Source organism: Dromaius novaehollandiae, chromosome 2, assembly GCF_036370855.1.
Source record: "Dromaius novaehollandiae isolate bDroNov1 chromosome 2, bDroNov1.hap1, whole genome shotgun sequence".
Taxonomy (NCBI): domain Eukaryota; kingdom Metazoa; phylum Chordata; class Aves; order Casuariiformes; family Dromaiidae; genus Dromaius; species Dromaius novaehollandiae.
Genome location: NC_088099.1, coordinates 55,030,869 through 55,057,220, shown reverse-complemented (window position 1 = coordinate 55,057,220; position 26,352 = coordinate 55,030,869). Strand labels below are relative to the sequence as shown.

At 40.1% G+C, this 26,352-nt stretch overlaps 1 protein-coding gene across 2 annotated transcripts in view; it reads right to left on the bottom strand.

The window, feature by feature from the left end:
• The window catches only part of SEPTIN7 (septin 7), a 79,133-nt gene extending 59,425 nt beyond the window's left edge, over positions 1-19,708 (bottom strand). The window contains exons 1-2 of one of the 2 annotated variants that reach the window (XM_064506551.1): positions 19,331-19,708; positions 218-320 (exon numbers count right to left, since the gene is read on the bottom strand). In XM_064506551.1, coding sequence (XP_064362621.1) covers positions 218-227 — 10 coding nt within the window. In that variant the 5' untranslated portion in view covers positions 228-320; positions 19,331-19,708. The remainder of the gene's footprint in view (positions 1-217; positions 321-19,330) is intronic. The other variant, XM_064506550.1, reaches the window with a different exon arrangement.
• Between the last annotated feature and the right edge of the window lie 6,644 nt (positions 19,709-26,352).

The window sequence follows — 26,352 nt, the reverse complement described above, 5'->3', positions numbered from 1 at the left end:
TACAGTTATTATTCTCCTCCTTCTCTTTGTCCACTTGCAGAACAGATGACACACTATTTTTAAATATTCAGGACTTAAAGTTCTAGAAAATATGGGTCTTTCTCTGCTAATAAGATCATGCAAAGCAAATATTTACAACGTCATTGTAAATTCTAAAAACGATTTCAAAATACTTCCAACGATCACTATTCAAAATTGAAAGAAGAAAGTAACTTACCTACTACCATGAGTGTGAATTCAAACCCTCTCTTCACAGACTTCCTGTACACTTGATTTGGAAGATTTGCAAACCCCACATATCCTTCAAGGTTCTTCTGTTGCTAAATCAGAAAAACATTCAGAAAAAAAATTAAAAGAAAAGCTGGTAACTTTTTCCTTTACTTGTATTCATTTTTGGTTTAGTTATTTAAGTGTTAACTTCATTCTTACATTTACAGAAAGATGCTATTTGACACACTCTTCCTCCTGGGTCACACAATTGGAGGCCTTTAGTAAGCCCTTCATGGTAAATCTATATCTAGACCTACAGTAATGCAGCATGCATTTCAACAAACTGTTCACAAAGACAACACTTCAGTTACTTTGTAGCAGTTATTCAAAAATTTCCTGTTGTGGAAAGAGCTGAGAAGTTTGGATATTAGCCCTAGTTACCACATTCCATTTCTCCTCCTCCTCACATTAACAAAGATGTTGACAGTGTTTAAAATGCCTCTCCCTCTCTGTACCACATCTTGCAGTCCTCCAGAGATCAGTCATGCTACTTCTTAACTATTCCTCTAGTAGAATATGCTAGAAATGCATTTGATGTCACAGCAGGTCTGAGGATCTCCCTGTGAAATAAGGCAGTTTAGTTCTGTCTTTCACAGCAGCTGAAAACACTTTTGAGACAAGTGATTGTATACTGAAATCAGCACAAGGCACTATTCCACACAGACCAGTGACTTCAGCCTATAAAACAGTAGGTTTCACATCCATCCAAAGTTGAGAGGGTGTTTTTCAATACTACCTCAATTTCAGAGCTAAGCAAGTTACGTTTTTCCACAGAGCTGAAGCATAAAGTTTGAACTCCCCTCCCTAAGATTATCTTCAAGAGGACAGTGGGATTTTGGGGCGTGGAGGAGAATTGTTCAGCTGGGATTGGTTAACAGGTGAAAACATACTGGGCTACTCCTGATCATTCAAAAAACACAAGAAGTTCCTCTTCAGTGCTGGCAATGTTGAGAGCTATTAATGTGTCTGCAGGACTGAGGAGAATTCCAGTTTAGAGATTTAAAAGGGAATAATCTCTCAACATTTTTTCAGTTAGTGATCTTCATTTCTGGATCCAACTCGTTTCAGAAAAAGGGAAACAGATTTGTTCCTGTCAAGTTATACTACAAGCACTATCGCCTCAGAATTTCTGTGTATAGTATAGAGCATGACCAATTTAAATTTGGTATGTGACTGATATGCTTCTATTTGGATTTTTTTTTCTAAATACTGAATCAACAGAATAAACTTATTACAGTAATGACTCTTACAGTTTTAAGAGATCTTTTTTCTTAAAAATTTAAGATTTGAAGCAAACAATCCTTGTAAGGATATAAAAATATTATCCCTTTTAAAGTATTGAATACAAGAGCAGCTAGCTTCTTTGCCATCCCAATCAATTGACTCTGTCCTCTAATTCACACAACCGATTTCTCCATTTAGCAAATGAGCCATTATTTTCAAGCAAGGCTACCCCACCAAAAGTGTGTTAAACTGGTGTCATCACTGGATTTAAAGAAATCTGAACATTCCAAATTTAACAGGACTACTTTCAAAAGAAAGATTTAATCCTACTGCAAGTTTAGCTTTCATTTAATGATAATACACTGCATTAATTCTCCTTCAAGTTTTAAAAAAAAAGACGGTATCACTTAATTCATTAACTCATATAGAGACTGAAAGGGAAACATCTAGTGATAGCCAGCTAAAGCTATGCACAACAGAACAAATGTTAATCCTTTTCCAGAAGTACGAATGCTTGCCTTGCATCATCAAGGAATTCTCATTCTAAGATGCTTTTTGTTTCAGTTCAGGCTTAGGTATAGCAATAGTCTTATCTGAAAGGCTTCAAAAGATTTAGAAAGTCAGGTAGGAATCTAGAAGTCTAAAAAGTTTGTTTCACTTTTCCAATCTATTACTACAACTATGTGCAAGAAATACAATGTGTCACATTCTAAAACCCTAAACAGGAGCCAATGCTTCAGGCAGGTTACCTGACACGCAAGTGGGTGCTCCTTAAGATATTAAACAGTTCCTCAACAGGGCAAGTCCTTCACACATATTAAGAATATGCAATTGCTATTCATTTTACCAGGTATAAAATAGCTAATCATATTCAGACACTCCTTATAATTCTACTTGTCAACCAGATGCATCTTTTAATACCTACATGCCTTTTAAAGCATGTCATGTTTACCAGAAACAGCTCACCCCCCTCATTAGTTGCCTAAAAGATTGTTTTGAAATGTAATTGTTGTTTTAAGTTATTGGTCTTTCTCTTCCACTCCCCTTTACACATACCTCACATTTAGTATAGTTTACTACTAAGAACTTCAAAAAATATTGACAATGAAATGTTAAATAATAGATTATTTTTCTTTGTTAAGCAGGTCTACAACATATTTACACCTGTAATTTGATTTTAGTTAATAAACTATAAGTGTTACTAATCAGAAAGATGTATAAAGTGCCATACCTGGCATCAATGCTGTATTTAGCATTAGCAATTATGCCCTTTAAAAAACTGAAATCGGTTACTAGATGCAGATTTCTGATATGCCAATACTGATCGAAATTGAAACTTCCAATGTACTGATTTTTAAAAGGTCGAATTTTTTCACAAATTTCTACTTCTAAATAGACTGATGTGAATTAGGAATTAAGTTCCTTAAAATCCTACAACAGCCTTTAAAAGTTACTTGTTACTTTTTCTTTTGAAGTATTGACTTCTACTCTGCAGATCATGGCGCCAGGTGAGATATCATGTTTCTAATACTTAACAATAGCTTCTCCTCGAGTTTTACCCCGTCTGATTTTCACCTGGCTGCTACCTAAGCTCAGTTGCAGTTCAGCTACCAAAACCTTTCTTTTAATCCCACAGTAATTGTAGCACGGCTATAAGGAAATAATACTTACAGCTACTTTGTAAACAACATATTTCCATCATTTCCAGTGTTAAATACATGGATAGAATATATCCAAAAGTAGTCCAGTAAAGACGATGAGTTTGAACCATTGCAGCAATGAATCCACGCAGGTACAGCAGCAATCCAGAAAGAAAAAAGGGGTGGCCATGAGGAGAGAAAGAGAGGGAAAGGAAAAGTTACTTACATTGATCAACAAAGTTGCCCACAATATTTTTAATCTAGCAGGCTTAGTATACAGTGTTTAATGCAACATTGATTTATTCTGTCTTGTACATGACAGCTTCATTTCATGATGACACACTATATGACCTTTATGCCATTTAATGACCAATACAAATAGTTATTCAATGTGTTCACCAGAGGTGTTCACCAGACCATGTAATCTCATTCCACCATGCTACTGCACATTATTCTTATTTTACAGTGGAAAAGGCACAAAAATGAAAGATCTCATCACTGTAAGTCTTCCAGAGGATTTTATATTTCTGTGTCACTTTATACATTCAATGAACAGTCATTTCATTTGCAAAATTGAGAATTAAAGTGCTGCTGCAAATTTTGGTACAGCTGTCTCAGCTGAACAATCAAAAAGTAAAGAACAAATTAAGGGGCACAAGGTAAGTGTCTGTTCAGCATCACCTAAGTTTGTGGATGACAAGGGACCCACAACTAGTTCTCCAACATGGCACTTACATACTTTAACCACAAAGCCATATCAAAGACTCTTTAAACTTGTTTCTCACTACAAATCATCCAACACAAGGATTTTGCTATACTGATACAAAGCAAACAAACAAAAAACACACACAAAAAACCCTCAACACCAAGTTCTAAGCCAGCAATCAGTGGTGCTCCTAAGCCCTCATATCAGATCTTTCAATAAGTCCCATACTCCCAGAGCCTTAAAAAAAAAAAAAAAAGAAAGAAAGAAAATTTACACTGTGATGGAAGACTACAGTTCAAAGTGGCAATGAAATCCTTTTCTCCTTTACTAACTAGTAGGATATAAGACTTCTCTTCGCACAGCCCCTTATTTTGTAGTAGTACCCAGAGCTATAACAATTCAGCACATTTGGTATTTTGCTGCTGCACTCCTCTGAGGAGATGAAAAAGTAAAGCACTGCAGATCAGTTCCAGTCCCCTACTCTCTGCCCTGCTGAAACAAGGAGGCAGCACAAAATGCTCCATATAGCTGTGGGAAGGAGGCCAAATGCATATGCAGCAGAACTGGGGCAAGCTCTACAGGCTGGGATACAAACTACTACTGCAGATACCATAGCAGTATGAATGCCTAAAGATGTTGTACCTTATGCATTACGATATTACTGTCATTTAGCACATTGCTAAATCACTACTTTCAGCTTCGCAGGAACAAGGTAGTGTTGTCAAGCAAAGAAAACTTCTGCATCAGTTCACCTCATAGGGAGGAGGGCCTGCATCCCCAATGGAAACCAGCAACTGAACAACCATCACCCGGTAAGAACAGCCACATGCATCAGATCAGAGCTCCTGCCTTCAACAGGGGTCAAAAGCATGTCTGAGGGAGCATATAAAATTGAGTAAACAGAGAGTAGTACTCTACAAGCCACCAAAAATTGACCTTCCCAGCATCTCCTATGATGGGAGTATTTTTGCACTTAAACAGTGTTTGATTAATTCCTCTTCCATGAACTTGTACACTCTCTCCTTAGCACCATGTAAATTCAGTATCCACAAAAAGCCTTTGGCAAGGACTCCCTCTGATTACCTACACATTATTAAATGGAAGAGTTTCGCATTTCAAAATCACTATCTGTCAGCTTAATTGGTGCATGGTATGACCTGTGTTGGAAAAGAGGCTTAAGAGTATGGCATACTTCATTGCCAAGAAGCCGTTCCATGCCTCTGATCACCCTTTTCGCTCTTTTGTAAATCTCCTCTAGTCCTATAATCTGGAGATGCAAGGATAAGAACTATACACAGTATCCAAGAGGCAAACAAGTCATGGGTCTATATAGTAGCATCATGTTGTTATTTCTTCTCCTCAGCTCCTTTCTTAGTAAATCCCAAAATACAATTTGTTTTTCTGACCACTACTGAGTTCGGATGGAACCATATCACAGGCCCAAGATCTTGTTCCTGAGCTGTAACAGAATTTCACAGCTTATTAGTGTACAGAATTAGAGCAGCCCCTTACACTACCATGCATGTATCACTTTACATTCACCTACACTGCATTTGAATTATCATTTTGCATCAGTCTTCTAATATTTTTCTATAAGTCCTCACAGGTGTCCATCATCTCTACTACTCTGAATAACTTGGCACAAATAACTGGAAGTCACACAAGCAATTACAATTTTGGCATCGGCTGACTTCTTTTGCATCTACTTGGTTCACTCAATGCTATTTTAATAAAGGTATCCCCCAAGCAAAATGCCAAATCCCACATAAACCAGCAGCAGAGCTGGTACTTTAGATCAATCATCTGAACTGATGTTTAAAAGCCAACAGCAAGCTGTTATACCTACGCAGATGAGTGAAAGAAAGGAGGCGCTATCAATGGCTTTCCAAGAAGTTTTTAGGAAGAATACTGACGTTCAGAAATCCTCATTTCCTAGTGTTCCATCAAGTCTGCTCGCCACTTCTGCTGCTGTCCAGTCATTGTAATTTACAGCTCTCTTATTCATCTACACCAACTGTGTCCAGAAACAATAAATCTAAATCAAATCTAACCCTAAATCATCTGGGCCAAAAGATGACTGTTTCTGGCATTGGGTCCACTACCTGAGAAAACAGCAGACACTATCCCCTTAACAACAGGAGATGCAACTCCAAGACAGTCTCCCAGCAGCAAACCCTAAAACCATTTTATAGCTCTCCTGCATGCAACCTGAGAGCTCAGCTCACAGCCTACATGGCAAAGTGCACCTTTTGTGTGCTGGTAGTAACCGGCAGTTTGTTACAAGATGTTATGGAAACTTTTAAAGGATTTACGACTTAGGCAAATTAGTGACAAAATTCATGAAGACCACTGGAGAGAAAAAAAGACAAAACAAAAAAACACCCCTTTGACATTGGGTGAGTCACTGTCCATTGCAAACAAAGCTTCTCCTTTAAACAGAGGTTTTGGAGCTTCCTAGTCAAATTTATTCTAAAAATAAGGAATGCAATACATTTTTCCCTAGTCTCATTCTAGGTTCCATTATTTTAAAAATTCTCAAAAAGCTTCAGAGATTAACTAAGACTGTTGACAAGTGCTCACACTATGAACGATATAAAACAGTCTTAGAAACAACACAGTTATTCTCTCTATTAGGCATACGACAGCAATGGTACCTGTCATCAACAACGCAAACAAAAGCTCATCATTTTAACTTATCTTGCACACGTTTGGGAACAGGGAGCACATTCTGAACATGATGCTTTTTCCAAAGTTTACATTGCCACACAGTCAATTTGTTCTAGTAAGATATCTAGATATAGGGCAAGCTTCCTTTATACACAGTTTACTTTGAAAAGATCTCAGAGCTTCCAAAACATAAGATTTTGCACCTGCTGTAACACTGCTTTCAATAAAGCTCCTAGCAGCTTCTTTTTAGAACTTCTGATTTCTGCATACTCTTTAGCCACATTCTATTCAATTTCCTACCATCACACCATGAATAAGATAATTTTGTATAAAATTAGAAGTTTTACTAAAAGACTGCTTTATAAACACAAAGTACTTGTATTTCCTTAAAAGAAGGAAATTTTTTTTAAATAGTGTTAGTTGTTTAAAGGCTCCACAACAGTTCCTAGGAGGCTCTGAAACCTGCTGGAAGGCCTGGGACTTGCCTTACCAACATCTTCAAAATCTCTACAAGCTTTCCAAGGTCGACAAAGTTTGCATATTTTCTAGTTTTCAATATGAAGGCAATATATAAAACATACAGCCAATACATATCCCCATCTTGTCCTGCCACACCCCAGAAGCAGACAGCAACTGCACGTTTTGCAACTGATAGTTTTTGTTATTATGTTCTTAAAATGGGAGCCTTATATAGCCCCCCTATTCAGTCTAATAATGCTGCTACAAGCCCCGAGATCTTTCTAATGTACCTCAATCTTATTTTTACAAACACTGATATACTCCATCCACATTAAAAAGAAGTGTGGAAATAATAGTACAAAAGGGAAACCCATGAGTTCTAGCCTTTACAATTAAACTTATGCCAAACATCTACAAACATGTTTTTCATTGCACTATGCAAAGTTAAGTAAAAACATCTGCTAAGTGAATAAGGTCCATTTTAATCTGCACGGCAGAAGTCTAGTACTGCTGGAAAGGAAATCAACACTTATTCTCACAAACAGACGTCAACTGCAGACAGTAGAAGCCCATTAGAAGTCTTCCTTTATAGCAAAATAACTTGCAAGTGATAACTTAAGGTCTTGCTTACATTTGAAAAAATTAAAGCAATTCTCAGAAATGATTCCCCCCCCCAACAAAATCCTTTCAATATGCAAGCACTATTAAGAAATCAGAATCTCTTGTAGTCTCTAGGAGTAAGCTGATTAAGTAAATAATCAATAACCTTGATCCAATGAACACACTTTCAACCCTACTCTTCATCAAAATCTCACTGGGTATGGTGACTGAATAGCTATTAGTCTAGAGATAGCTTTAAGTGCTCTCTCCCTCTCTTTTCCTGTGCCAGAGACTATCATCTACAGTTTATTAGCAGATAGTGCTGAAACACCTGTAATTTCTAAGAGTAAAAGGATTCTGCCAGAAGGATTTGGCACCGCAAAAGATCAGAAAGAGCAGACAGCATAACCTAGCTGTATGAGCTATGTCTATAAGGAAAATAGAAAAGTCTGAAAAAAAAACCTAAGGGAATGTAACAGGCACATCAGTAAACTAAAGTCTGCCTGTTAAAACAAACAAAAAACCCTACCCTGTCAACCTTAGGAGCCCGTGTACAATATGTAAGTGTATTCATGAGCAAACTATAAACAGATTGCAGTAGCTAGAGCAAATACAGACAGTGCTGCAACTCTTGGGATTGCCAAACAAGTGCAAGAAAGCAGACAGCTACAGAAAAATGAAGTCATCTATCTAGAAAAACAAAACTAATTATAGATTGGTGAAAAAAAGAATGTTACCAAAGCACACAAAACCAGCCTGTAAAACAACACAAAATTAAAATAAGTTCTTCTACACCTGGTGATTCTACAAAATATTCCAGCCAGCCACCCATATTGACAGTTTTCATGCAGTACTTAATCCTTCATTAGAATTAGCTAGACAGAATTATTTGCTTAAAGAAAAAATAAGCTTTTCCTGGGCATGTTTTCAGTAATACTTTGCTACCACCATTACCTATTTAACTTAAGAATCTAAAATTATTAAAAAACTGTCAAACTCAAAGACATTTGTCTACTAGTTAGCAGATACTGTAAAATATTCATGCTTATATCAATAATTTTTCAATGCTCCAGTGCGCAACAGATTTAGATACTACACAGATGTCAGTACAGTTTTAAGCTTCTTGCTCTTGATGTGCATTTTTCTACTTTTTCCTGCAAGCAGACTAAGGTCTTTTTTAAAAAAAAAACAGAATATTGATGCACAAAACACCACAGACTAGCAACCTGCATCTAGAATTAAGAATAACTAAAATGACAATTCTAAATTAAATTTGACAATAAAGTGACTGATTATCTTCTGCTCCATAAAGCGGGGTAGTCAAAAAGAACACAGTAAGAAAAGGACACAGGGAAGCCTACAGAAAAGGACCATCAAAAGGGGAACCCAGGGAGCCAGCAGGAATAACAGTGGCAGACCAAGCATCAAATCACATGTCACATGGTATATCCATCACCACTATTTTATCCTTGCTTCCTCCTCCTCAGCTGTGCTATCACTGAATAGTTATTCTGATGCAAACACTGATCCAATGGTTGAAGAAGAAAGACGCAAAGGAAAAATACTTTGGAACAAAGATCTATGAATGATTCTTCTGCATAAAAACACCATTAAAAAAAAGAAAATCTGTATTCAGCTTCACATTTGACATTTCCGTTGTGTATTTAGTTTGTGCAAGTTTCTCAAAGAAGAGCGGTAAATAAAAATTTTTTAAAAAAATTCAAAAAACCAGTGGGAACTTTTAGGCAATTTTACCTCACACTACTTTCAACGCCTCAAACCCGTAATTTAGTTGATTTCATAGAAGAACCCTTTTTAAGAAAACAGAAATTCTCCCCAAAGTTAGTATATCAGCTTGAAGACCATTTCAAAAGTCTCGTCTGGCTGTGGAAACACAGGGGAAAGATGTAACAAACCATAACAACATTACCCTTAAGAAATACATTGTGATACCATAATGTATATAAAATTGTATCAGTTCTGTTCCTTCACCGTTTACTTTTAATGTAAGTCACCACTGAACATTTTCCATTTCCTCAGGTTCACGTATGCCAAGTAATACCACATTTACTTCCAAATTTGCATACACGTTGATCAGCTAACAAAGACTCAGCAGATGGTGGTAAGTTTGGTTTATAGGTTTAGACTAAAAAAAAAAAAAATATATATATATATATATCAATTCCCTCCCTCTTCCACCCCAGATCTCTGGGTAGAGTAGCAGCAACAGCAAGGATGTGTTACAGCTGCCTAAACACAGGAGTGAATTTTTCAAGAGCAACAGATTCTTGCAATCCAACTGCTAGTATCTGGAGTGAGGTATTTAGAAAAAGGCATTTGCAGACGTGCACTCGGTGCTCACTTCTGTTCTAAGCCCTGTATACACACAGAAGTAAACTGACTAGTAGTGTACCCCATTCTCCTAACCGAGAAGCTATAAAGTTGACACACAATATAAAAAACAGTAGTGTTGCATTCTTTACTCTAATTGACTACTATCAGATCTATTACAAGTTCTTGGACATGTAGCTGCAGAAAAGCTACTGACAGTTCAAAAGTACTCCACTACCTTCAAAATACTCTCTGAAGTGTGTCCGCTTAAAACTAGGAGAAGAAGTTAAAATAGCTCACCTCTGGTGTTTCTGTTAACATGAAAAATTCTCACTTAAAATAGCTTGGAAGAGCAGGTTTCACATACACATATAAAAATCTACTTTACATTTCTGAATGGGGGGATACAACTTGTTCCCATATGGAATCCATCTGTTTTTCAGTATTTTCTCTGATTTTCCTGTAATAGTTTCTATACTGAATACTTCAAGTTCTGACTTACAGAAGCCCTCAGCACTTCAGGTTTCACCAAGGAAGACCTTTTGAGCTAAAACTTTCTTAGAAACACGTGTCTGTGTCACTTTTCCTTTCAGGTTTATTACATTTTTGCACTGTGGCAAAGTAGCACCTCAGAAAAGTGAAAACCTGATTTTTTTTGTGAAAGCATTGATCCTTTAGTCTCAGACAAGCAATTTCTCTGGCAATCAAACATATGCCACAAGAATATCTTATTATTAACAAGATGTTACCAGCCAATCATTCAAAAAAACTTTTTTCCGAGAAGGGCATAGTAATAACAGTCTGTAATTCAAAGTTAAATTACTGTCTTTTTAATCACTTGAACCAGATTAAACATTTTTCAAAAGCATTAGCTTCTCCCCACAAGAGCGCACTTTAATGACACTAAAGGACAGAAGTCACACTTATAAACTCAATTTTCAGAATACTCTCAAATCATGTTTATGCTTCAATACTACTTCTACAAGGGGCATCAAGCTCTGAGAAAAAGTACTTAAGGATATTATTAAATTAATAATATTTAGATGATTTTACTTATATTACAACAATAAGGTGAAAAGACTTTCCTGTAACTACTTCCACACTGTCTGAGGAGGTCTATATTTACAATATAAAAAACAATAAAGAGAGCAGAAGGATGAAAAAAGTGACTCAACTGCTACTTTAAAGAATGATGCCAATTAATAAAAACCCTCAATGTGTTAAACTTAGATGCTACTAAGTTCTGAAGCACAGCTGGTTTTCTGCATTGTTTTTAGACTGTCCTTATTTTTAAGCTGAGGAGATACCACAGAAAGATAGTTCCTGTTATAATTACTGTGTAGGAAAGACAGTAAGTAAAACGTAGTTGCCATCAAGATCTCATACCATTGTAACCATACGGGAAACAATCTTATACAAAAGAACGGTCCATGCCAATAAAATTTATCATCCAGGTTTAATATCAGACAATTGCAATATATGATTGGTATAATTACCATTCATCTGTAAGATAAATTGACAGCTAGAAACCTTAAGTTTTTACATCATTTATTCTGTGTGCAAGAATTCATTTTTAAGTTGGCAATTCCTGCACACATTTTTTTCAAGGAGGAAGACAATCCATTTGACCGCATACAAAATGCCAGCAGTCTGGTTGCTTTAGATGGCAAAGCTGAAGATTGTGAGAACTAAAGCCACAACTCTAAAAGGAACCATTCTGGTGATCCAAAGTACCAAATTTGTACATTTGCCAACTTTCTTCCCCCTCCACACACTTTCCAAGTACTTTTATTTCTGGCATTAAGAACAAAGCTGGCTGTGAAAAGCAGGCTGAAAAGGCAAGATCTAACGTCAAATCTCAGTCTTTGGAGGCTGGGCTGCATTATATGGTCAAATACGTATACCAGCGTATCAGCTGCTCTTCATGGTTAACCATGCCAAATGATTTTGAGTTGGCTTGCCTTTGGCTGACATACAGAAGTACTTGATGGCCAAGATTCACAAGTAGGAACACAGTAAGTAGAAAACCAGGACCATCCTTGTTACCACAAAGAACTGAACATACTACTGAAAAAGAGAGTCACCATTACCTAAGGGAATATTGGACATCTTGCAGGCATACTGCGGGCCAAGAAGCCAGAGACGCAAAGCTAGGGCCAAGTGAAATTCATTCAGCATCCAGGTTTGCAGTCACTCACTAGACATTTCTTTGGAGAAGCTGGACCTTAGTCACTTTCAAAGTCTTCTCCAAAATCAACTCTTGCCATACGCGTGGACAAACAAGATGCCAGTGTCCTTTCATTACTAAGATACTAGGACTCAAACAACTTGGTCTGTGTAGATTACTTCATGTTATTTATTATAATTTTGAATTTGCTTGCTGAAAATTTAAACTGTTAAAAGAATTCAAAACACAACAAATCTAACAGGACATCTATGAAAGGGCTTTAAAACGCCTACAAAGGAACAGACACAAACCAGCTCAAAAATTATGTTAAATTTAAAAAAATACTAGTAAGGAACAACTCCTTGCTGAAATTCCCAGTTTACCTTTCCAAATCTTTATAAGATGGAGGCTTACCATCCCCATCTTTTCCTCCTTCAGGGCATCTAGTCATCAGTATTGCCTTAAAATGTTACAAGTTCAAAACATTTTTTCTTTAAATGATTAAAAAGGAGATTCCTATGTGTTCTCCCACACTTCACAACATGGGTAAAGAGGACTGAACAACCATTTCCTCCGTTTTTTGCCCTCGTCCCTTTAAAGTCTTGTTCCCCATTGCCTCTGTCTGTTACTTACAAACTGCAGGTTCCTCTCTCACTGCTCTGAAAACTCGCAGGTTTGCAGATGCCCACAGAATCCCAAATAGCTACCCTGAAGGTTAATACTTGGCACAGCTGAACTGTAGATGTCCGCAAAACTTCAGTAAACAGCACAGCAGCAGTTCACAGACTATTCTCCTTTGGAAGTTCTCCCTCAACTAAGTGCTAAAAAATCAAAAACACTAAACAAGGCAACAGTTTGTCTCCCTTTTACTTGTGACCAAGAGATTTCTCAGACTTTGATTTCACACCATCTGGCAAACTCCCCAAATAGGAAACTAATTTAATCTTGAATCCCTTGGTTTGGTGGTGTACCTTTAGTAACTCCAATTAGGAAATGCCATTTGTTTGTTTTTTGGGGGGGATAAATAAATAAATAAGGTGGATTTTCTTGGCCTTGTTCTACTTCAGAAATTTTTAATGTCCCAAACTTAAAACCATGAAGTTACATTTCAGCCAGCATCTGGAACTCAAATCTTTGAGCATTATATTCCAGGTTTTACATTCTTGTTTTTAAAAGCTACAATGAGTATTGGAAAGACTGCACCTCCAGAAAAAAAAAATCTTTGCTGTCAGAAAGCTTCCAGAAGAATTATAGTTTTTGTAGCAGCAGCCGTTTAACACTTCAGAATTGCTTTGTTTTTCCACAAGAAGTCAGCTAATATCTTAATTTAGTTCATCAGAATTAAAATCTGGTCTTGACTGTAAGGCCCTCTGCACAGCGAGATTTCTGCAGCCATCATTTGCCAGAGCTTTAGTTTTGCACCTCCCTCAAGAAAGCCCTAATACTACTATCAGTACTACAACAAGTCTGTTAGGTAATGATGGACCAACAGAGAATAAGCAGCAAGTCACCTCAACCATTCAGTGTCTGAGGATCAAATGATACTGTACCCAAAACAAAAGCTGGTAAGATTTGCTCTCACCTGTTTTCCCTCAATACTGAATTGGTGACATAGCTGAGGATAGACTCTTAACCACAAGCATCAATTCCTCCAGCTGGAGAGGGTTTTCCTCTTTCCCTATCTTAACCTCTGGTGGAGTGGAAATGAACAAGTTGTGCGACCAGATTAACTACCACATATTTCTGCCGCCCCGGGCACACTTCCACAGCTCTCAGCCTATGCTAGGATTCAGCAGGGAAAAACAGGGGAAAGTGTGAGGGCGGGAACAAAGTTAAGCTAGCTTCTCTTAGCAGCAGTGCTAGCCTACACCACCCTCAAACAGGCGCTAAACTAAGGGTGTACTTAGCTGTCTACTGCAAGATGGCTTTCTTGTCCATATTCCCTTTCTTCCCTACAGTACACTTCCCTTAAGCCAACACTTCCATGACTCCACAATAAGAAAGGCTCAGGGAGCTCAAATGATAGGGGGAAAACAAACAAACAATCTGGAAAACCAAACAGGTAACTCCTGCCAGTTGAGCTCCATGAGCTGGCACACTGTGGGGTCACAGAGGCACCGCTGCAAGGGCAGGGGAAGCAGCAGAACTGCCTCTTTGCAAGCAGCTGGTTAAGAGAGCTGCACAGCAAAGTGGTAACAAGAAACTGTGCCACAGGGTAAGCTTGGGTTTCCCTCATGTCGGTTCTGGTGACCACACAGCCAGGGAAAAAGCCAGATTAGCTCACAGATCCAACTGAAAATACCCTACCCCAACTTACTGGAAGAGCAAACTCATCCAATTCATTCCAGGTACATGAACACTAGAGGTATCCAACCAGGACAGTATTTTTCATCTGCAGTCCACAGTTACACTAGTGTAAGCTGCGAAATAACATAAAGATGCTGAAGAAAGGGGAAAAGATTTAAAAAGCACAGGATCCTATTTGAAAGCATTAGTGGGTACACTAAAACTTCCTGTAAACTGAGAGAATTATTCCACGTAGAAGAACCAACCTAACATGTGCCAATCAACCAACCTTGGAAAAGATTTAAACTCTATTTTAACATTACCTTAAATATGTTTGACAATTCTGGTCATCTCACTAGGTTTTTTTTTTTTTTTTTTTTTTTTTTTAAGTTTAACTTCAAGCATTATATAAGTATCATTTTAATGCACAAAATATAAAAAGAGGTAATATTTAATACATTTATCTTCTAATAAACTGCTTGTCCATAATCTAGTGACAACCACTGGCACCAATACCAACACTCATGCTAGCTTAAATTTTTCTCAGTGTCAACTGCAGAGACCTGCAATGCTTCTTCAAACAAATGTCACAGCAGAAATTCTGCCATCAGTAATTTAATCTTTCTGAAAGCTCTGTTGCAATTATATTACTGTATGACAGACTGATTTCTACATACAATAAGGCTATCTTGATTGGAATTCGATAAACTACTGCCTTGCAGCTCAACACTGGCAATCACCAACACTGTTAAAGAGCGTGCATTACAGCTAGTTTGCATTTGTCTTTTCTGGTCACTGTTCTTGTCAAGCTTCAACCAAAAACACTGAAAAAAGCTTAGCATGTGATATTTTCTTTCTCAAGAACATGCTTCTAGACCACTATTGCCCCCCAGAATTTTTCTTTTTCTTTTTTTTTCCCCCTTCTTCCCCCTTCTTCAAATAAATGACAGAAGAACCTGAAGTCAGATTCCATTCCCCCCACCCCTTTTCACATCTCACATCTCTTGTGATTATGATGCCATCTTTCCATTTACAAGCTCCAAAAATGCTGACACTAAAATTAGGTGCTGCATCTTAATATCGATCCTCCTAAAGTTGTGGGGGTCAGGGAAGGCAGAAGTCTCCCTCATGCATTAATCTTTCCTCCCCCTGCTTATAAGTCCTCGTACTTCATTACCTATTCATCTATGTTATGCGGGTTTAAAAAAAATTAGTGTAAAATGGAAAGTGAATTAAAATATCTATATCTTGAAATATGATTCTCAGTGTTGACAAAAAAATAGTCTTTTTTTAAAAAAATCTTCTACGCTACTGAGAAACAATTCTGTTTTGGTTGCTTAAAATTATTAGCATCTGAACATAAAATACATCTGCTAACATCCACGGTCTTACTGTTCTGTAAATACTGTTTCCAAAATTATTGGCAAACACATTCTGAACTAACATTGCTTTAAACCCTGGTTATCTGGCATAAAAATGGCAATATATAGAGCAATTTGCAAGTACGATACAGCATTAGAGCCAGTGAAGAACAGCTTCTCCTTAGACGGCTTTTAAAAATGGCTACAATGCAATGTACTGATCTGTGCAACAGCTCTGGCCTGGGATCTGGATACTGAAATCAGCTCAAGAGCCATGGATTTTTGGAAGAAGCGTGGAGAAGTGCTGATGCACAAAAAGTAGAAGTAAGATTAAGTAGCTTTTTTGGAAAGGAAGTCTAGGACACACATCAGAGAAAGGTTTAGTCAGACACACATTTCACATACCTCTAGCTCAAACTGTGTCAAGAGGAAAGTGGTTATGTGTTGTTTTCTAACATGCTTACAAGCCTACTCATTACTTTTCTATTTTTAATGTAACACAAAGTGTCATAGCTTACAGTAGCCCCACAGCCATGCTCTCTCAACGCAACAAACACCGGGGTAGCTGCATTAAACTAAAGCAGAAGGTAAAACTACAAGTTACAGAGATAACTAATGAGTTGCTTCTTTCTAAATGAAAATAATTTAAAAAACACTTTACCTATAAAAAGCTACTTGATAGATGACATAACAGTTATCTTGACACGATGGGGCTGGAAAAAAATCTAGCTAGACTCACCCCTGATACCTGTGAAATTCTCTCTCACAAGGTGAGCAGGAATTAACTGGTTTCTGGGAACTGAGCTTCTAGCCCTTGCAATTGAGAAATATATTTACCTCACTTATGCCACCATCCACACCTCTATAATATATCTGTTCTGTAAACATTAGCTCCAAGACTCTCAAACCCTCTTTAAGAATAGTTAGTGATCGCCTACAATTTAACACTACCAGAATTTGAATTACTAATTTAAACAAGACTTAACTAAACCACTTAAATGGTGACTAAATGCCATTCTAATTACAGAGAACACATTTGCAATTAACTAGCTTATTTCAGGAGCTAGAGAACCAAGTCACAGAAAACAGAACATCGCTCATACATACACATCTCTGGTCTAGATGGGTTAAGTGAATAGTCTGGCAATAAATTAAAGCTAAAAATATACATCAGAATTTAGTTCCGAGTAGAACACTCTCCTACACGCTTCTCCCAGGGAAATTTTCCTTCATTGACTTAGTTAGAAAATGCAATGGCTACAGATTCAAAACCTCATTTTAAACACAATTTGCTGTCTTAATGTATACTTTAAGATATTAAAAAAAAAAAAGAACAGATTAAACAAAGTACCACCAGCTTGACTGTTAGTTACAAAAAAATTGCTTGTCTGTGCATAGTCAAGACATATTTCACGTGTACAAGAAAAGCAAGATCTACTGAATTTTGGCTTACAAAGATCACAAATCCGATCCTTTATTTCTGATTAAGATAATCAATTAAGTTTTAATACATATATATGCACACACAGACATACAAACAGGTTTGCTTGTCATACTGAGTATATATTTAATGCACCATTTTAACTGAGAGCGGTTACTTGTCCTTGTGGGTAAACTGAAGGAAATGCTGTGAGGTGTTATCAGAGCACAGCCCGATATGCATGGTTCTGGGTATATTTGCTTCAATTTCAAAATGACTAAGTAGCAACCCTTTTTTCCACAGTAGCAAATGCAGAACAGGTGATGTTCTTCCATTTCAATCCAGATTTTAGCAAGGACAAGGCATCAAATGACCTTTAAAACAAGTCTTTTTGAAACCTGCTTTCCTAAGCTGAATTTATATTTATTGGGTTTTGCTGTTCACATGTCAGCTAAAAAAAAAAACACAGTCATCTAAAGCCAGAAGGAAATAATGCTCTTACACTCAAAAGTCACCAGTCAAAGATGCTAGTAATCTCATAGAAACAAACTATACAAAACATTATAAACTAAGCGGGTATGGAGTTAAACATGTTTAACACTACACAGAAATACATTTTTTCCCCACTTTTCCTAATGTTTGGGCAGGTAAGAACTTCAAGATACATGTAGACAGAATTTATAAAGAAGAAATATTTTACAACAATACTAGTTCGATATGTCAATGAAAGTTGCAATCAGCAAATAAGTTAGCACCTAGCACTGAAGAGTCACCACTACAACAATCTCACGCAAAAGATACGGTCCACCTTTTAGTTGAGATATACAGAAGCGGCCCATCTAACTTTCAAAGGAGCTGAGCCTGCACATACACATAGGCTGACATATTTTTGGTTTCAGTATTAATATGGATCTAAGTACTTCTACATATGGAAGCATTTCTTTCATTGAACTTAACCTAAAACCAGCGTCAATCAGAGGGAGATTTTAATGGCCAAGAAAGAAATGTTCACAGAACGGATACTTCTGACAGCCTGCTGCTCGCTGCTCCTTCATCGGCAGGAAGCAGAACACAAACTGCATGCAGAAGATTCTTGAATGATGCATTTTACAGAAATCACATTTGTATGTAGCTGGCTTAGTGTAATCTCAACCTCATAGCGAGATAACTTTTAACAGCTTTTCCTAAAGTTGTCGGCTAAAATTTTCCTCATGTGGGCGTACCTTTTCTCAGCCCGAAATATTAAACAGCCTTCCCATTTCTTTTTTCTTTGGGGGGGAGATTTGCTAAATGAGGGAGGTATGTAGAAATTCTTTATAAAGCATTTAAGAAAGATTTCCGGGGTGGGGGGGGGTGGGGGAACACATGCACTATGAGCCTTTTCTTTCTTTCTTTCCGAGCGGGGGGGGGAGGGAGAGGGGGTTGCGCGGGCGCGGCCCTGGCGCCGCTCCCCACCCGCCGCGCAAACCCCCGGCCGCGCCGCAACGCTAACGCAAAAAAGATAAGAATAAAATAACATAATAAAATATAAATGAGGGGCTTCGCGGCTCGCAGGCGGAGGGAAAACCCGCTGCCGTTTCTTCGGTCACCTCACGCCGCCAAACGCGCATCCATCCCCACACACACGCACACAGCCGCCCCCTTCCCCCTTCCCCTCCCAGCGCTGTGATTTCAGTCCCACCCGCCCCTCGCCCGCATATTTTAAGGCTGCTTTAATTCCTGCAGCAAATTCCTCCCTCCCAAATTTGGGCGCAAAATGAGAAAAGGGGAGGAGGGATGGAGGGGTGGTGGTGGGAAGAGGAGGAAAAAAAAAGAGAAGGGAGAAGAAATATCTCCGGCGTTTTCGCTTTCTCTCTGCCCAACTAAATTAATACATTATACAATTTCGGCGAGGCAGGAAGTGGGGGGGGGGGGGGGGAGAGGAGCCGCGGACGGCGGCGACTGGGGCCCCAGCCCGCTCCGCGGAGGAGGAAGGCGGCGATGCGGCATTGGGGCTGGGGGCCCCGCGGCGGGGCCGCGCCTCCGCCCGGCAGCCGGGTCCCGGCAGCCGCCGCCGAGGTGGCTCCGGGCCGCGGTCCCCCCCCCCGGGGCGGCGCCGCCTCCGCGCCCATCATGGAGACCCCGTGCCGCGGCCGGCGGAGCCGCCGCCGCCTCCATCTGTCACAACCGCCGCTGGTCGGCCCTGGGCTGGAGACTCACCCATGGCGCCGGCGCTGCTGTGGCGGCCGCCGCTCCGCTCCGTCTCGCTGCCCTGCCTCAGCCGCGGCGGCCCGGCCCGGCCCGCGCTGCCCCTTCGGCGCCTCCCGCCGCCGCCTCTCCAACGCCCTCCGCGCGATCCCGCCCAGCGGCCGCCGGCCTCTCCCGCAGCGCCTACGCGCGCCCGCGCCGCCGCACGGACTCAGCGGCTCCGCTCCGCCACCGCCTCCCGCGCCGCACACGCCCGCGCGGCCCTGCCCGCCTCCCCAGCGCGCAGCGGCTTCCGGCTCGGCCCCCGCGCCCGGCGCGGCGCTCGCAGGCCGCCCGCTGCCTTTCCCACGTCTCTCCCCCTCCCCCGCCGCTCCACGAGCGGGCTGCGGTACTGGCCCCTCCCTCCGTGCCTCCTCCGCCCCGCGCCGCGTCGGAGAGAAAGAGGCCGCTCAGCGGCCATCTTGGGACCGGGCACGCTCGACAATGGGAAAGCCCCCCGCCGTCGCGGGGCTTGCCCGAATCAAAGATGGCCGCCGGAGTTGAAGGGCTGAACGAGGCGGTTACAACCCCTCCTTCCTCGGGCTATTCTCATAGCGTTGTTAGTCTGTGCGCGGCTTGCAGAGCCCAATGAGCGCCGCGGTGCCGCCCGCCCGCTTACGCAGTTGGCGTAGAGGAATCCGCGGCACAGCGGCTGGAAAGTGAGGCGGCGCGGAGCCGCTGGGGCAGGGAGAGAGGGGTGAGGGGTCGGCCGCGGCTCTGCTGCCCCGTTTGGGTTAGAAGCGCTGGGATGCGGGCCCGCCGGCCGCCCCTTGTTCCCCGGGGAGAGGACTGTGGCGGGAGCGGTGAGGCGGGAAGCCGAGCGTCCGTTTCGCGCTGGTCGCTCACAGCGCCCCGCCATCCGTCTGCACCGCCTGGGGGAGGCTGGGCGCCACGGCGGGTTTGGGGTGTCTGTCTTGATACGGGACGCGTGTCGCAGGCTGCAGCCTCGCCTCGAACGAGGCGTTTCGGGCCCATTCATAACCTCCGCCCCACGGGGGGAGCCGCTGCCGCCCCCGCAGCTGGGGCCCGGCCGCGGCGGGACAAACACGCCTGCCCGCCCCCGTGCGGCCCAGTGCAGGGGCCTTCCGTGGGCCTGGGCCGCCCGGGCGTGCCGGGGCGAGCAGAAGCGGGAGGGAAACGCAATTGGCCTTTTTTTCTCCGAGGACGCTTGGGCAGACCGAGTGGGAGGTGTCACCAGGCCCGGAGTTACTACTGAACTATTTCCTTTTTTTGTTTTTTCGTCAAAATGGTGGGGTTTTTTAACAGGGCAGGAGCTCTTTTGAACTCTAACTGCACGCTTATGCTGAAGCGTCACAAGCAGCTAATGAGTGAAGACTTGGGCTCTTAGGTCATTCACTTTCCACTGCCAGACCCCATACGTGGGTCTAAAGATGAGCCTCGCGTGCCATCAGCAAGTGATAATTTGGTGCATATGTCCCCACAGTTAATGAAAATTTACTTAAAAAACCAGAATGCTGTTTGAATGCAGCTGTTTGCAGATGGTAGACAAAATCTTTCTAGGAGACCAAAGGGGTGATCGTATCCCCGGAGAATCGTTTCGATAAGACCTACCATTTGGCTTCCCCTAGCACATTCCTGAGACTATAAATTGCTTCCTCAGAAGTAGTTATGAGTTAGGTATACCTTATTTCTGGTGAGGAAGCGATATTTGAAAAGGATGAACACTGTGAGAGACAGGAAAACTACTTTTGCCTTTCTTATTCAAACACAGAGCTCAATATTTTATTTATTTGTTGTATTTGGGACAGATTATTTTTGGAGCCTTTTAAACTGTTGGATTTTTTATGCCCAAGCTGAAATACTGGATATCTGTATTTATGATGTGTGATTTGAAACCTAACATTCTTTCTTTTGTGTTAGGGATTTCACAGAGTAGGGTCTGTTCCTTGCCTTTCCTTTTACACAAGGCCCAGTACATTTCTTTAATGGGGAAGGGGATTTGGCAAAAAGGAAAAAATGTATGAGCTTATAGTATTTATATATAGTGTGTGTCTGCGGTTATTAAGAATACACTTTTAGAGGATGACCTGGTACTAGAAGGATGTAAAGAGCAAGTTTTATTCCAGTGACAAAAGTGAAGCTTTTAGTAATGTGCTATTTCTGTAGGTTGAATTGAGCAACAATGAAGACGCTAAGATTGTCCTTGTTTCTTTCCAATTCTGAATAAAAATATGTCCTACTTTCCTTTTTCTTGTACATTTGATAAGCAAATACTTTTTGTGACAACAACAATGAAAATGCATCTTTTCAGAAAGGTATGCAGCACTGCACAATGTGGTTTGGAGCTGTTTACAAATTGCAAGTGTTACAATCTACTGTGGTTCTCAGATGCCCAAGGGAAAGAGCTTTTTATTATCTTTGGTCACAGAACTGACAAATGTTATCTCATAAATCTGTGTCTTTCACAATGGATGAGGTAAGAAATAACCTTTTCTCATTCTGGTTGTTTTAGGTGGTAATGTCCATGGCAATGAGGTATAGCTACATTGCTTTTGTGGTTATTTGAATACCAAAAAAAAAAAAAGACATTTTATACCACAGGAGTTGTTCACTGAATACGAAATGTGCTCCCAACAGTTGTCTCATAAAAATACTTTGTAGGAAAACAAACAGTACAAAAAATACTTGTTTTCTGTCTTGTATTAGGGCCTTCAAATTGTCCAGAAACATTTTTCTTGGTCTTTGGATATGTTATGTTGAGAAAATAGCCAAAATATTTAACTGATGGGGATATCTTGAAAAGGGAGGTGATGGTTTTTAAGTAATTTTCTTTTAAGTAAGACATTACTTCAGAGATCGATCAATGAAAAAAACAAAAGTGAGTTTGCACCTTTGAAATCCATTGCAAAACCAGCACAGACTTAATGAGGAAGTAAGATGCAAGCCAGCGGGTTTTATGTGAGGTTAATGTCCCATTTTTCTGTGTTGTGAATAGCAGGGGGTTTTCTCCTTTCATATGGTAATTTATGGGGTTAGGAAGATTCTGCAAAATTGTGTGTATTTTGAGAAGAAATAAAGCAAATGCAGATGGGTCCCTGAAGTTTAAAGAATACTGTGTTCTGTGTAAATTATAATAAATCCAGCCTTTTCCATCTCTGTAGCAATCTGATGTACTTTCAGAAAGAAAGGACTTCACTAAGTCTATCACAAAGGAAGAATTAACCAGTAAATTTCAAACCTCTCTAGATTCTACTTAAATTGATTAATTTGAAAGAAAACAAGATGCAATTTTTGACTACTTTTTGTGAAATTAATAAAACACTTTGCAAAGTTAAATATAGAATACCACTTGCCATAACTTAGAACCTATTAGTGTCCTTGTCTTCAGATATAGAAATAAAACCCACTCACCTTATTTACAACGTTTACTAAGTAGGGTTGCCATCAGGTTGGTTTCCAGCCAGCCTAGCCAGTTTTGGTATCTTCTTGCTAGTGAGACATATGAACACTGTTTTGAATTTTTTTTTTTTTTAAATGTGAGCAGACATGACTCACTAGGCGAATTTGCACATAGCATTAACTCCAGCATGGGGTATGTTGGAATGACTGTGCTTGTACCTTGCTGACTGCATTGCAACTTCCGTACTTCCTGGATTTGCAGGGCATGTGGTTCATCTCCAGACCGATTGAAATGATTGAAATCAATCATTTGCCAAGATGACCAGTTTCATTATGCCAACTGAGTGAAATATTGAACTCTGCTCCCATAAACAATTTAGTTTTTGCAAGACATAAGGCTGAGGATCCTCAACAGTAAATAATAATAAGTACAGTATCCTCCTTCAAATCCATCCTTAAATCTCAGCTTTGCAGTAAAACCTAGGAATATATTGACCACTCTTTGATCAGTGCTTGACATGCTGCCCAATAGTCTGTCCTTTGCTGCCTCTGTGACCATCTTTTGCCCTTTACCTTGGATGATCTGTGTATAAAAACTGCCATTTTGCTTTGTACATTCCCTAACACAGGAAACAGCCTGACACAATGGTAATACAAACACTAACTATAGTATGATGCACCTTTTGTGACATCTGATTGGCTTCTGATGTCTTTCTTGTCCATCAACCCTTTCCTATTTCCTATTCCAAGTCGATAGGACCACTTGTTTGAATACAGGTTTCCAGAATCAGGCCTGTATTTGCATAGCTTTTCTGTGTTGACAAAAGCTATTCTTTTATGCTGCAATGTTGATAGGGCCGCCACGAACTAGAAAACCCTTGCAAACTCACAAGCAGCACAACAACTAGCTATTCTAAACTATTGTCGCTGCCATCGCTGTCAGCTGTTTTTTTAGGATGCTACCTATAACATTAGGAATATGCAAATGAAACAAAATGTATACCTTTTGGGACCTGTTTTAAATCTTACCATCTGTTGTTTAAAAAATGCTTTGTAACAATAAAAAAGAGCCATAATCATCAGCAAATGCTTATAAAATTCTGTAAAAGTTATGAACACAGGCTTCCATTGAACAATTGCTATGGGAAAAATACAGCATGTCTTGTTTTGTAGTGTGTTTACTGTATCGTACTGGTATACACCCATTACTTCAGTTATCTAAAGAAAGGGGCTTTGATAGTTTATGACCCAATGATGTGATGATCCTTGTGAGAGGCACACACATGCACTTATTGTTTAAGGTAGAAAATGGATGCTTTGTGCAGTTATGGTTGTGTAGTGGAGAATATAGATCCGTAGAAGCAGGAAGGCAGCCTACTTAGTCATGTATTCTTACCAGTAACGATTACTTAATTAAATGAGGCAAGATACAACCTTCTTGGAAGTTTATCTAGTACTCTACACTATTTTGATCCTTGTGAAGGACTTGGGCAGCCTGGAAAATACAGAAGTTTTATAGTAATGTCAAACTATTTGAAAAAAGCTCCATCTAGTATGTTGTTTGCACAACATTCACAGTATGTGAGTTGGTGAACTGGCAGATAATAAGATACATTTCCTACCTGAGAGAGTTAGAGTCTTAAACAAATGCGCCTTTCCCTCTGTGGCCCCTCCACTTGCCACTATTCAGGCAAAAGGAGTGACTGTTCGGAATGACCAGAAGCAATGTGAATATGTGCGGTGCACGTCCTGTAATTCCAGTTCTCTGTTTGTTTATTTGTTAATAAGTAAACCCCACTGGGGTTGGGCAGGTCTCTGTAAATCCTTAGGAAACTTTTTGTATAGCCAGATGTGTAATCATTAATACCCAATCCTGCAGCTGAACCTGTACCGATGAACCATTGTGTCTGAGCAGAGTCCCACAGACCTAAAGGGTCTGCGCATACTGATACCATTGCAAGAGCAAGGCCTTAGAAGAGTTTAGGCTTACTGCCTATTTGCATTAGCAAGTACTTCAGACTGTAGTATAAGATACTGCTGTCATTCTTTGCATGTTACAGTAGGAAAAAGTACCTAGACATTTAATGCAATTCGTCATTTTATTATATACTTTTTATTTAAGGAAAGCACTTGTGCTCTCCACAAGAAAAATAATGTTTCTGAGCTTGAAAAGAATTTCCTGTGCAAATAGTGTACAGTTTTTTTCCTTTAAAAGAAAGATATAGAATGAAAACAAATGAATTCACTATGTACAGTAGTCAGCTCTCTATGCTCTTTACTCACTTCTGAACATTGTTTCTACAAAAAATATCAGCTAAGGTGTAAAGTAAATGACTGGTTCTGATAGGAGAGTTGTACTGTTTACTCTGTACCATGGCAATTCCAGTATTCTGGCTTTGTATTTTCTCAACTGTACCATTTTCATTAAAGAACATCTACATCACAGTAGGAATACTGAATCAGGCTTTGTCCTTGCAAACACTGAAGCGGTAGTATGTCTGGTACTTGAAAGTAGACTTTTATGTAGCAGTATGCAAAATCAAGGCCTTAAGTACAAATTTGGAAGAAATGAAGCAAAGTCACTTGCTTCACTTTGTCACTTTATTCCTTTTCATTTACCTATGAAAATATGACTCTACCTTCTGTCATGGTTGCTGGGCTAGCTGCAATCTGGAGTGCTCTCTGAGGTCTCTCCAAGTTCACTCCCAAAGCAATGGGTCTCTTCCTTTGTATCTCCCAGGCTGGAATCTCAGATTGGTTGCACCCTGCACCAGGTTGCACCCTGCACACGAGGGGTTCAAGTATGCCTGAATCCATCTGCTTAGGTAAGTCCTGAGCCCATGGCTACATTTACTCTTCAGATCTGTGTGTGACACAGCCCCCACATCCACCCCTTGGTGTTGCACCCAGCACTGGGGACGTGTTGCTTCTCTTAACCATCACAGAGACAGCACAGCACTGCACAGAAGGGAGGACTTGAACCTCCACAGCTGTCTAATCCACCATGCGTGCACACACACCTCCCACTTAGGTAACTTGTCCAGTGTAGTCATACCACCCTTCCTGGTTTTCTGACCACCTGCTTTGTCTGAGAAAAATTATTGGTGCCTTGACACCAGAACATCTACCATCCACGTCCCAAAAGCCACTTCTCACATACTCAATTTCACTTTTCTAATTTTCAATATACTTTTGTTCTTTAGGTTCCAGCCTTGGCAAGACAGCTGTTGAACCCTTGGCTAGAATCAATGAATATGTTCTTTATGGTACATTGTTTGGCATTATCGCCTGCTTTTGTTAAATGATGGCTTATTTCTACATGCTGTTTTGGCTTTGCTGATAGTTTATCTAGCAGCAGCTATTACTGAACACACCTACACATACAGCTCCAGTTAACTCCATATAGCTACTCACTACCTGCTCCTTACAACAAACAGTGATATGAAATACTTATCCATAACTAAAAAGCAAAACTCATTTTCTCTAAGCCATATGTCAGGATTGCTGTCTGTTTGTTTACACATGGGACTGAATCTTGCTTCCACTGATGTCAGTGGGAATTTTGTAATTGGTTTTAAGGGTTATACTATCTCCTATAGTCAAATATCTATTACCAGAAAACATTTCTCAAAACT